The following is a 14,146-nucleotide window of genomic DNA, read 5'->3' as shown; positions in this document are numbered from 1 at the left end:
ATATACTTTTCACCAACATGTAATATATTTTTCATATCCCCGTATATTATTATTATGTCTAATTATTCAATAATATTAGGAAAGTATTTGAAAGAGGGAAGATATGTATTAAGGATGTATGAGAGAGAGAGAGAGAGGGAGGGAAGGAGGGAGGGAGGATGTATTTAACCTAGATTTAAAAAAAGAACTTATTAGTCAATAATAGTTTATGAATTTTAAAAGATTGTATTTAAGTTTAATTTTATATAGAGTTTGATAGAATTTATTAAAATTCTCGTATATTTAATGCAGAATCTGTTTTTAGCATACATCAACTCTAATATAAACGCAAATTCATCGAATCAACGTTTTACAAAATATGAAAGAATCGATTAGTATTAAATACATCATATTTTGATGTATTCCATAAAATCACAATCGAATATTCCTAAATTTTCATAGATAATATGAAATACTAACTAAATATATCAAAATATTAAGAAATTATATATACTCCCGACTAAATATCACAAGATCGTAATGAATTTCTTAAACATAAAATACACTCATTTTTCAAGAGGGTGAAAAAGAAAATCTTTTTGAATATAGATCGGAGACACCCCTTAATTTCTCTCCTCTAATTTTTTTAAACTCTTATTATTGCTTAAGAAATATTATTATTAATTTATATCACATACTAAACTTACTATAATGTGGACTCTATTATAAGTAACAAATACTCTTATGTCGGGATTGTTCATGACATTAGATAAATTACTCATTTAGGTATAATCTATAAAGCAGAATATAGCAATAAATGATATTGTTAGATTCGTATTTATATGTATTTTAATACACTTTAGTTTTTATGCTTAACAATAATATGAAATTAAAAATATTAACGATCAAAATTGTGTGCTGACAAACATGATAAATGCAAATAAAAAAGTATGAAAAGAACTACGGAGTAATAGTTTAATAGATATTAATTTCATAATTATAAGGGAACTTAAATAAAAAATTTTTGATAAAAATTAGTATTAATTATAATATAGGCCAGTAATATATTTATAATAATATATCATATATATATATATGTATAAATTTGCAATTGGTAATATTTTTAATAAAATTAACATAGAAATAATAACTAAATTACAATATAACAAATTTATAATAATTAATATATTTCACTATAAAATTATAAAGATTTGAAATAAACACCAACCTAACATCCGATCAATTAAACCATAATTAATTTTCCAAAACAATCAAAGCAAGGTTTGTGGTAGGGGTGTACACGGGTTGGCGAAACCGACCAACCCAATCCAAACCGATTATATTTCGTCCGATCCAAACCGAAATTTTTTAACCCGATTAGTAATTGGATTGAAAATGTAGTAACCCGATTTAGTTGGGTTGGATATGGGTTTCGGGTTTTATAAACCGATCCAACCCAACCCGATTGAAAAAGACGAGAACATATTAAATTTATCAATCCCGTCACATATTAGCCTAGTCTATTTAGTTTTATTGTATTTGTGTGCTTCTTAAATTTAATATAGTAATTTTTGTTTGCTATTTAAATATATATGAGATTAAATTTATGAATGAGAATATGAGATTAAATTCATTATTATGTTTGTCAAGGAACACACACATGAATATTGTTTGTTTGTTATGTAAATGTATTTATGACTTTAAATTTATCTGTTTAAGTAGCAAACAAACATGAATGAGAATATGAGATTAAATTCAAGAATATATTTGTTCATTATTTGTTACTACATATTTTTATGACTGAATTCAATTTTATGTTTTTGACAAAATTGTTAAAGTAATTTTTAATGTAAAAAATTGGATGTTGAAAACCTATTTGACACCCGCAATTATAATATTTATTAACCCAGTCAAACAAATCCAAATCGAAGTAATACAAATTGGTTTGGGTTACGAATTTATACGGTTCAGTTTGGGTTGAAATTTTAAAAACCCGACTTAATTGGATTGGGCCGATAAATTTCGCCAATCCGCCCAACCGCGTACACCCTTAGTTTGTGGACAAGACAACACTGACACCCATAGACCGCGTTTGACTTGTGTAATATTGTCAAGTGATGTGTTGTTTTTAAATACAAAACCCACGATTTAAACCGCCAAACCCAAACACATACACAGAACCCTACACAGAGACACTCTCCCATTTTAGTCTGGCTACAACGGGGGTGATTAATAATCATGGAGTCGCCGGCGAACACGGCGGCGGAAGGGAGGGCGGAAGGGCCCTATGTGACGGCGAAAACTTCGGTGTGGTGGGACATAGAGAATTGCAGCGTGCCCAAGGGTTTCGATTCGCATTCGATTGCTCAGAACATTAGTTCCGCGTTGGTTAAGATGAATTATTGTGGCCCCGTTTCGATCTCGGCTTACGGGGATTCTAATCGCATTCCTCCCGCTGTTCAGCATGCTTTGAGTAGTACTGGCATTTCGCTTAATCATGTTCCTGCAGGTATCTTTCACTTGTTTCTTGTTTGCCTTTGGGTTTCTGTGTTTTTTGTTTATGTGGATTTTTAGAGCTTCATTTGATTTTATGTGTTGAGTTATGGGCTTTGGGAGGATTGTATATGTGGATTGAGGGGTTGTATGTTGGGATTACAAGTTTACGACTGTTTTTTGGATATGTTACTTTTTCGGTATGTTTCATTTTGCGAATGATTGTTAAGGCTTGAACCCTCGACTTCTGGTTGCTAAGACGAGGGATTCTGATAGGCCGGTCTTGCCGTCTTAGATATGTTACTGCTGTTGTTGTCCTTGTGATTTATACCTTTGGATGAAGGAACTCAATCTAAGGGAAGTTTGTGCGTGTATAATTTATGATTAGGTTATTATTAATGTTTAAGGAGTGTGTGAGTGATTAAGCGATTTCTTGTGGTTAATTTGATGAACTTAGGGTTGCGGGATGATTACCGTTAAAAATTCGTATTATCTGAAACCGAAATAATAAAAGTTTGGTAATCGGTCATTAAGGTTAGGTTTTTAACCATGGGCCTAAATCTAAAAAGCATTTATATTCAAACTAGAAGACAGCACACTTATATTCAAATTATAACACCTTTCCGTTCAATTATAATATAAATCCATTCGTATATTAAATTTCTAATTCCACATAAATCTATTAGCATATCAAATTTCTCATTACTCTAAATATTGTATCTAAACCATTGTTATAATTAGTGTGTTAAATCAAGATCCTAGGAGCATCTCACCATACTCACACATTGTGTACAAGTGACATGGTTTCCTATATTTGAAAAATCAAAATTGAACCACTCAAACGCGACTAGTCTCGCCTGTTGTCTAAATTTTTACAAATATGTATTTTACTTCACCAAATTAACCAAATTCATTGACTATGATATGTTATGCAGACTTCGCTCACAGATGTGCAAGATCTTTACGAATTTGTTTTGTTTTGAAAATAATAAAGTATTAGCTTTGAATTATAGGTAACCGATTTAGTGAATCACACTGTAGTAAAATACCTTTTTTATTCGTTATAATTTAGAGAATCATCGTTATAATTCGTTATTATATATCATTTTAAACTATGATTATGGAGAATGTGGTTAGGGATGCTCTAAGTATGTAAAAGTATTTATGACAATATATTTTTCTCCTTTTAAATATTTTACTCATACTATTTTTATTTACATATCAAACTTCGAATTCTGATGTTACTCTTTTAATATATTAAACTTCTAGACCACAAGTTGCATTAGCAATCGAAGGGGTTAGCATATCATACTTTTGTAACTATCTCTATTACCCATCAAACTTCTAAATAATTCTAATTATATTGGTGAACATTTTCAAAAAAAATTTTAACATCTCATTTACATATTATTAACGCCAAATTGGGATTTTGATTCATTTTAAAATAGCCCCGTGTATGTGTTTGTGTGTATTAGAGTTTTAACAAGGCCGTGCATTTTATGTTCAAATTAGACTTTTTATGCTTCTTATTTTGTCACGTTATCGCCGGTGTCTGTCAGATGATGTATTTGTCACATTTGTAATTATATCTTATATATCTTATAAGGGAGGACAGGGATTTGAAATTGATGTGAATCTTTAATCGAAAATTAAAATGAGTTTTTATAGACTAATTAAGATTAATGTTTACTCCGGTGACTAATGAAAATTTTGCTGTATTGCTAGTTGTTCTTAATGTATTCTAGTCAATGGGTTTTATATTATTGTACAAGAGAAGATTAAGTGCTTATTTGGTTCATGGAATTTCAACATAATCCATGTCATTCTAGGACTTCATATTGAATTGTAAATAGAAAGATTAATTGATCAAAAAAGAAGACATAAATTTTTTATTGAATTGCAACATTTTTTAACTTATCTGATGTATTAGTAATTGTTTCTTACACTCTACAATATGTTACATATATGTATGTGTGTGTGTATTGAATACCTGGATTGAAGTGATGAACACAAACTTGCATTGAAAATATGTAGGTTGAGGATTTGACCTTAACAAAAAAAATGGGATCTTTACCTTTAGGCCTGTGACATATCTCTTTTGAAGCAATAAACTTACAGTTGTGAGATTTGAAATACAGTTTTTTTTCTCTGCTCTTTTAGCACATATGTATGCTTGAGAACCAGTGACCGAAATATGACACATGCGAGACTTTAACATGGTGTAACAATATGTTCCATCCAAAATTTAGTGCCTAAGTCTACCTAACTGCCCACATGCCTCTCTTTAATTATGTGTTGAGCTTAACATTTCAGCCACACTATCTGGTTTAGGTGGCATATATGAATTATTGCATGTCCCTGTTACGCAATCAATCTAGTCAAAGCTAGGGATGGCAAACGGGTCGGTCGAAACGGGTTTTATAAAAACCAAACCCGAACCCGATTCTATATTATAAACCCGAACCTGAACCCAAACCCGAAAAACCCAAACTATGTAATCCAAACCCGAACCCGTCGGGTTTTATTCGGGTTCGGGTTAACCCGAAATCCGAACTTTCATCTGCTGTTCTCGACTGATAATTCATGATGATGACCCGCAGAATGCGTAGAAAAGCATAAATAAACACCAAGTCAACAACAAGTTTGATAATCAAATTAATATACAAATACTTGATTCTTAAATCTAAATAAACTAATCGAAATATAAACTGACAACTATCAAACAGATATAGAAAAATCAAAACCACACCTCCGTCCGCCGTTGGTGTGTCTCACTCGTCTGCAGCTCAGTTTGTATCTGAGGAGTTAGGACTGAGAATCGAAAAATGAGGCCCATGTAATTAGGTTTTAGGCTTATTACAGTAGGTCCATATGTACATAATACATATTACTAATATATTAAATATTAAATAATAATATTAATAATTTAAATATATACACGGGTTTCGGGTCGGGGTCGGGTTCAGGTTCGGTTTGAAAGGGGTTTCAGGTCTGTTTCGAAACGGTATGCCATAAACCCGAACCCGACCCGAAAATAATTCGGGTTTGAAAATTAAACCCAAACCCAAACCCGAAATATTCGGGTTCGGTCAAACTCAATTGGGTTGGTACGGATCGGGTATCCATCGATTCGGTACAAATTGCCATCTCTAGTCAAAGCCTTTGCTGACTTTTGCTAGGAGGGGAAAGGCTAAAGTGGGTAGTGCTACTCATGAGGCTAATGATGGAAATACAAAGAAGGTCCAGCGCAATTAAGTAATTTCATATGCTGAGCTGTATTAGTTAGTAAAAAGAGAAGAAGAGAGTTAGAGTTGTTTGTTTATATGTGTAAATTGTGTTTTATCTTTGTTAGGAGAGGTGGGCCTTTCGAACGTCTCGTATCTACTTAATAGTTATCGTTTCCTTATTGCAATTCCGTTTAATTGGTGTTTCTTTGTCTGTTAATTTTGTGATACATAAATAATTCATCACAAATTGGTATCAGCCCTAAATCTATTGGGGCCCCTGATAGTTGCACAACGCGTTGAACTCTTGGTGGAGAAATTAGCTTCAATCGAGGATAGCTTGAAAGATCTGGTCACCTTAACCATGGATAGAGCTCTCGAGACCATGAAACACTCGCTCATGGAGGTTTTGTTGGAAGTTTAAGCCGTGACCACAAAAAAAATGGGGGCCGGCGCCTTAGCTGGTTGCATTGAAGGCCGGGTTAATTGGACCGGTGATTATCATGAATCCCTTATTAACACGATTAGGAACGAGCAGATAAAGTTCTAAACGGAAATTCGCTCCACAGTTACTGGGATTTAGTCCACTCTTTTATCAGCAGCGGAATAAGGGGAAGGTTGTCAATTGAGGCGAGTCATCATTCGTGAGTCCCAACTCGGCGTTTGGAGTGTTGACTTTAGGTGGGTGAGGGTTTGAGGCACTGGATGGATTGGGTGGTGTGTTTGGTGGTGGGGGTTCTGGCGGAGGTCTAGGTGGTGGTCAAACCAACCGGCGGTACAAAAAATTGTACATACTCATCTTTGATAGCACAGATCCTGACAGATGGATACTATGTGTTGAGAGTTATTTTAAGTTCTATTTCCTAACAGAGGCTGAAATGTTGGAAGCCATAGTGGTGGCAATGGAAGGTGACACACTTTGGTGGTTTCAGTGTGAAAACAAACGGCATCCTACTCACCTAGGTTGCACGGAGACGGGTACGGGAACATATACGGGTACGCGGACGGGGACATAAAACGTCAATTTTAAAATTAAAGGGTACGGGGACGGCACATAATATATTAATAAAAAATTAAAAAATTAATATAAATAGGACAGATGCAACATCCTCAAATATTAATATCACCGGAGATCAACTCATTCTCCATTTCAGACTCACAAAGGAGGTTGATTGTCAGATCCACTTCCACTTTCAGCATGTCCATATCCAGTACCACTAATTTCATGTTGTGATTCCATTGAAAACTAATGAGTTCTGTTTATTTGGTTGAGTGAAAAAGTAGTTTGAGAAGAGTTATGATTGTATGTATATATGAAGAACGTGTGAATAATGTATATAACTTGAATAGAAGCTACTGAGTTGGGGTTTTCTATGTTATGTTTAATTGGGGACGGGTATATTTATCATTTTACTCCGGGAAACGTCCCCAATTTTAAGCTGCTGTCCCCAACTTTTTGGGGACGTCCCCAAGCCGTCCCCAGCCGTCCCCGTGCCGTCCCCGTCCCCGGGACGTCCCCAAACTGCGGTACTCCACCTAGTTGGCGTCCCCGTGCAACATAGCTACTCACTGCTGGGCTGATTTGAAGGTTTTTCACTGACCTAAGTTTCGCCTTATAAGTGTGGATCCTTATATGAACAATGGCTTTCCACAACTCAAACATCGACAATTAGGGAGTATCGTCGAAATTCATAAAAATAGCGTCTCTCTTGGAACGAATCTCTGAAGAAATGCCCTTGGGCCATTTCATTAAAGGGTTAAATGATGATATAAAGGTTGAGTTTCGTTTGTTTAATCTTTTGAATGGGCTATGGAACAAGCGGTGCGGATTGAAGAGAAATACTAAGTGAATCCCTACTCGGTGTTTGGAGGGTTGACTTTAAGTGGGTGAGGGTTTGAGGTACTCAGTGTTTGGAGGGTTGACTTCATATGGGTGAGGGTTTGAGGCGCTGGATGATTTGGGTGGTGGGGGTTCTGGCGGAGGTTTAGGTGGTAGTCAAACCAACAGGTGGTACAAAAAAATTGGTCATGCCCATCTTTGATGGCATTGACCCTGACGGATGGATACTACGCGTTTAATATTATTTTGAGTTCTATCGTTTAATAGAGGCTGAAATGTTGGAAGCTATAATGTTGGCAATGGAAGGTGACGCACTTTGGTGGTTTCAGTTGGAAAACAAACTGCATCATATTCGTCGTTGGGTTGATTTGAAGGTTTTTCTCTTACCCCAATTTCGCCCCATAAGTGGTGGATCTTTATATGAACAATGGCTTGCCACAACTCAAACATCAACAATTAGAGAGTATCGTCGAAATTTCATAGAAATAGCGCTCCCTTTGAACGAATCTTCGAAGACATGCCCTTGGGCCATTTCATAAAGGGGTTAAATGATGATATTAAGGTTGAGGTTCGTTTTTTTAACCTTTTGAACATGCTGTGGAACAAGCAGTGCAGATCGAAGAGAAATACTGAGTGACATTCATTATGAAATCTAGTTGGGCAGTCACTAAAACTATCAGTTACTTCAATTCAGTAAAGGACCAGCCTCCATCAGCTCGTATTCCAGTGGTTCATCTACCAACCCCCTAGTATCCAAGAGTTGGACCACTAGGTCGACCTAATCTCGAGCTTCTGTTAAATTTCCCTCCTAGATGGTGCCAGTGACATCAAGAGGTTGACTGAGAATGAATTGCAAGATAAGATGGCAATAAGACTTTGTTATCGTTGCGATGCCAAGCGGGCAGTTGGGCAACGTTGTAATAAGGAGCTTAATGTCATGTTAATTGTGGAGGATGAGGGGGAAACAAATGGTGAGGACAGTGAATCACCAGTTTCACTGACCACTGAGGTGACTATAGAGGTATTTCATAACTTTGTCAGTCATTGGTATTCTAGTCCTAAAACTATGAAACTTAAGGGCTTGTTGGGGATACATGAGGTGATTTTTATAATTGATCTCGGTGCGACCCATAATGTCATTTTATCGGGTACTGTCTCCAGGGCCAGGATAGAGGTGACTGCCTTGGTGGGGTTTGAGCATCCCGCGGGAATGACGAGTCAGTTCGAAGGAAGGTATTTGTCGAAATGTGCATTTGCAATTGGTTGGGGGTTTATAGGCAGTGGAGGATTTACTTCTGTTGTAGCTGGGTAGTTTCGACATCATTTTGGGTGTACAGTAGTTGGAAACCTTGGGATTGTCTTGATTAATCGGAAGACACTGGTTATGAAATTTGAGGTTAAAGGGGAGCCGGTAACGCTGGTGGACCACCCAACCTTGGTCAATGCTCAAATCTTGTTGAAAGCAATGCGCATGGTGCTAAAAAAGGGGATTAGATTCTGGGTAGAATGCACTCGTTTGGAGGTGCAATTTGTCTAAATTTTGTTTTCTCTTTGTAGGGAGAGGCGGGCCTTTCGAACATTCATATCTACTTAAGAGTTATTGTATCCTTATTGCAATTCCGTTTAATCGGTGTTTGCCTGTGTGTTAATTGTGTGATCCATAAGTAATTCATCACAGTCCCACAATACCCAGTTAAACACAAAACTAAGCAACTTGAAAATTTTTCCTTCAATAATAGGTGTCTATTTGATTTATTTTCAACTTATGTGATTAAATTTCCTATTCATTTATCAAGCGCATCAATGTTCCCAACAAGAAAAATCCAGATTTATTTTGATAACTTATCAACTAAAGATCCTATACATTTTTCGGCTTTGACCATCAGATTTATTACTATAGTCTCTGTGAGTGGTACCTTAAACTTAGCTGTATTATGCTTTTCGTAAAGAATACTGCAGATTTTGGGTCCCAATGAAAAAAGAAAATCTTCATCAGCATAGTATCTATAAAAGTGGTAACTATCCTATATTATTATTATGCTCTATGTTGATAGACACATCATCATCAGCTTTTTCTTTCAGAAAGAAATGAACCAGGGACATGTCCATTTATGATACTTTATTTGTACTTTTCCCCTTGTGTTAGTACCACAGATTCATGTGTCATCTTGAACAACTTCTTAATTTTTTTTATCACAGATAACTTCAGTCTTTGCACTAACTGTTATTTAAGTTTTGTGATGATGAAGAATATGTATAATATCTAATAGGTTAACTCTGTTATGCATATGTAGCACCTAACCACAACTAACAGTTTTCTTACTTAAAAAACCAACTCTCTACGGAGATGTCATATGATATGAATCTCAGCAATACACGTCTATCTTGCAGATTCGCATTGTTTTTCTGTCAAACGATTGTTTTTTTCCCTTTAACTTAACACCCTTTTTGCATTTATTATTCTATGTGACCAAACACACACCTTCCGTGTTTAAGTTTTGCCATATCTCAACTCTTAGACCATTTAATGAGGGGCACAAAATATAAATATAAATTTGTATTTATTTAATGTTATTATAAAATTATGGGCATTTGGGTGCGGGGACACACACACACACACACTCATATATATATATATAAGAGATATTAAATGTATATGTGATGTTATGACATTCTATTACATATGAAAATCATTTACAAAACTAAGTGTTTCAGTTGATCAGATCAAATAGTCTAGATATAGAAGTTTATCCTCCGTCATATTTCAAACTAAGAAAGTTAAAATATCCATAAATGTAAATAAGGTTGTCAATTATTAATTTACAGACTTGTTCTTTGATATACTAAAAAGAAGGGATACATATCCCTGCTGTTACCCAACAGTATAGTAGCATTGTAGTATACATTTAGTACAATAGAGTATGCATTAGTAATATACACTTTCCAAGAAAATAGTATATATTATTTCACATTAACATAATTAGTCTAGTAACTTTAAATTGCATTTTTTTTTCTAAAGCCTCTTTCTCACATAATTTAGTTACAAAATTGCCATCCTCTCACTCCCTCCCCAAGTACCGGGACGCACGCCTTGCGTGTCTAGTGTGCTTACTTATATAGAAGCAAAGTTGATTGTAATTTATCATAAAGTTTAATTATATGAAATAAATTATTAGTAATATTTGATTATAAGAGTCGAATAATAATTTCTGTTATTTATAAGTTTCCTTATAGAAAATCTCATTGTTCACCAAATATTAAGGTTAGTTTTCTTCTATATAAGGAGATGTAATCATGTATTAGAAGAAAATCTTGGTTGCTTTCCATTTTGACGAAGATTGCAGCTCATATTATTACATCGAATAATCCTTTTTCTCGATCGACTAATGATTGACAACATGACATTATCTGCAGAATGATATTAGCTTCAATTTATTAGTCTATATCCATCTGATATATTTGTCTGTGTTCAGGTATTAAAGATGCCAGCGACAAAAGAATTTTGGTTGATATGCTGTTTTGGGCGGTGGATAATCCATCCCCTGCAAATTATCTGCTAATTTCAGGAGACCGGGATTTTTCCAATGCTCTGCACCAGTTACGTATGCGAAGATATAATATCCTTCTAGCACAACCCGAACAGGCATCAGCTGCACTAGTTGCAGCAGCCAAAGTTTTGTGGCCCTGGACAAGCCTTCTCTCAGGTGGGCTTCCACTAAGCAGCGGTGATGTATTTCTTTTTGTAAGTTTGAGCAATAGGTCCAACCCTGCAGTATTACAGGGCTCAGTTCATAATCATCTGCCAAAAGTCCATTCCGTGAAATCAAAGCCTGAAAATGATGATACTAACAATAAACCAAAGTTCGGTAGTGAAGGCTCAAATCAACTGACGTCAGGCTTTCTTTCAGGTGGGCTTCCACTTGGCAGCGGTGAACTATCTAAATCTGATAGTGCAGCATTTCAGGGAGTAGTCCACAGCTCTCTCCTGAAAGTCCAACCTCTGAATTCAAAGCCTGTAAATAGTGATGCTAATAGTAATCCGAAGTTTGTTTCGAAAGGCCTGAATCAACCGACGACGAGAACTTCAAGCATGCCAGTTTGGGTTCCGAAAAACAAGGTAAAGATTAAAAGTGCATCTGCAAAAGATTTTTATGCTGCTCCTCATGAATTTTTCAGAAAAAGCGAACCTCCCAACCCCACCAATTACTTTTCAGCTAACGTAAAATTCAGTAATTCTGAGCAGTCAGAAAACTGTGACAATTCAAGTAATATACAAAAACGATCCAGTCAATGCACAAGACCGCAGACCAGTTTTGCTGCACCTGCTAAATTTTCCATGCCAAACTCTTCTAACAATGCTTCCCCTCCCGGGGTACAAGAGCCTGATGCTTCTATATTTTCTTATCAGCCACCTAAGAATGTGCCTGATATAGGCACACTGAGTATATCAGGAAATAACAGCAATACTTCAAATCCTAGCATTCCTGATATAAACTGTGGAGGCAACTTGATACCCAAATCTTTGGGGACTCCGCTTTTAGCTATGTCTCATTTACCACCTCATGGGGCAGGTAACTTTGACACAAGTCAGCCAATTTCGTGTAATATGCTTAGTGATCGGAATCCTCATGTTCATGAAGTTCCAGCAATGTCCTTTTCAAAAATCAATCCAACTACTGGTATCGATGGAGTTCAATGTTATCAACTTTCTTCTGAATTTATTCAAGGTGCTATAGGGGTTATCTTAATTGCTTTGGATTCCTTAAAGAAAGACAAGATAGTCCCTACCGCAGAAAATATTAAAGACTGTATTCGTTATGGGAATCTAGAATTCCAGAATACAGATGTCGATAGGGCCTTGGGTTTTGCACTTGACCAAGAAATGATTATGAAGACAAGAATAGGTGTAGTGGAACTATATGTCGGTAGAAATGAAAAAGTATGGAATTGCTTAAATCCTCTTGGCGGTAATCCAAGTAAGTATTCTGATGCAACATGGGACGAAATTAAGCAATTCTTAACATCCTCTGCTGGCCTTTCAGCTATAACGGTTTCTAAATGCAGGTATGTTTCCAATCTTTTGCCTTATACGGCTTGAGAAAAGTAAATATGCAATATTGTGTAATTCTATTCTATCATTATCGTTGGCAGGTATGAAGCAGCTTTAATACTAAAAAGTAAATGCTTAAAAAATTATGTATTGGGGGAGGTTCTTCAGATTTTGAATATGATGATAACTGTGAAGCGATGGATTATACCTTGTCAGTCAGGATGGCAGCCGCTTGTTGTCACCATAGCGGAAAGTTCAAGTGATAAGAGTACTGATACTTCTATTTAGTAATTAATTGGTGCCTTATTTCTCAAAATAGGAAACACAGTTAATTCCAAAATAGAAAACTAAAGCTCGTCATAATAGAAATATGTTAGTAATACAGGGTTGTCTTACTTATTTCAAAAGTTAGTTGGGCCATTAGATTACTCATGGCAAAAACTATCATGGATACTGTGGAGTATTATTGATCAGTCCTGCGCTGGATGAATATCACAGGCCATTGAAGAAGAAAGTATATGGTTTATGTAAGCATGAAAAGGAAGTGATTAAAAGACGCTTGTCGCAATCAGTTTATCCTGGTTCTCTCACCTACAGCATTTTTTTATATTTTTATAGCGCAGATTGGAAAACACTTTTCCCTTTGCAGTATCATACACCGGGTGGGATTGCCTACGAAGAAGACCTGAACTAGTTTCCGATGCTGTAGGCATCAGGTGATCATGCCATCTAGCAATGGAATTTGATGATGAAGTGATTTTCCTTTTTATGATTTGCATTGCATTTTACTGTTTTACTTGCGAGTTGCGAGACCCCTGTCCCTTGTTAGGGTAAAAACTGACTATCAGGAGAATAGACCTTTGGTACTTCTTTCTAAATTGAACTTGCCATTAGCTTTCATTCTTTTTCTTTATACTGTTTTTTGTGGTGTGTGTTTGAAAATTGAACCTGCTTTTTACTCGGTATGCTTTATTATTGATTGAATAACCAAAAAAAATACATTTACTCCTGGATACTCTAAAATAATTAATCTTAGGATTTTTCTCATACGGAAACTCATACGGGGCTTTTTGAGTTATTGGACCTAGTGAAACTCGATTTTAAACAAAGTCGTTGACAAAGTTTTAGTCCAAAAATATTTAGGAAGACGATATTGATTTAGTCTGGCATTTGTCATTTCTTGTTAAGTTTATTTTTATTTTAGTTTTGAGAAATTTTGTTCACATATATCGTGAAAAATCATAACTATGATCAAAGTATAAGAATATTTTCCAACATTTTACATGGGTATCAGACCAACTAAATTTATATGTAATAATTTGAGAGGTCTGAATGTTGATATTATATTCTTCATTTTGTGCATAATCCAGATTAGCTACAGAGTTTTGATAATCCAGGTACACCCTTGTTACTCAACTGTTAACTGATCATAATTATCATCAGTGAAATCGTTCTATATCGATTGCACTATCTGCTAAGATGAAATTAGAATTTATTAATGACACTTATACCTAAACCAGAGAGTACTAATCGTTGTAATAATATGGTTAGTATGGTTGT

General features: G+C 35.3%; 1 protein-coding gene across 1 annotated transcript; it reads left to right on the top strand.

Annotated features, from left to right (window-relative positions):
* The first annotated feature begins 2,125 nt into the window (after positions 1-2,125).
* LOC108207018 (uncharacterized) lies at positions 2,126-13,486 on the top strand. The gene is made up of 3 exons (XM_017377482.2): positions 2,126-2,488; positions 11,010-12,600; positions 12,688-13,486. Exons 1-3 carry the CDS (start codon positions 2,218-2,220, stop codon positions 12,872-12,874), a joined length of 2,049 nt encoding a protein of 682 aa, XP_017232971.1. The 5' UTR covers positions 2,126-2,217; the 3' UTR covers positions 12,875-13,486.
* Positions 13,487-14,146: the final 660 nt, after the last annotated feature.

Source organism: Daucus carota, chromosome 2, assembly GCF_001625215.2.
Source record: "Daucus carota subsp. sativus chromosome 2, DH1 v3.0, whole genome shotgun sequence".
NCBI lineage: Eukaryota > Viridiplantae > Streptophyta > Magnoliopsida > Apiales > Apiaceae > Daucus > Daucus carota.
The sequence above is the reverse complement of the archived record's forward strand: the minus strand, read 5'-3'. Positions and strand labels throughout refer to the sequence as shown.

Coding starts and splice junctions, on each gene's coding strand:
- LOC108207018 (XM_017377482.2), top strand. CDS start 2,218: ATGGAGTCGCCGGCGAACACGGCGGCGGAAGGGAGGGCGGAAGGGCCC. Junction 2,489..11,009: donor GCTTAATCATGTTCCTGCAG/GTATCTTTCACT, acceptor GTCTGTGTTCAG/GTATTAAAGATGCCAGCGAC. Junction 12,601..12,687: donor ATAACGGTTTCTAAATGCAG/GTATGTTTCCAA, acceptor TATCGTTGGCAG/GTATGAAGCAGCTTTAATAC.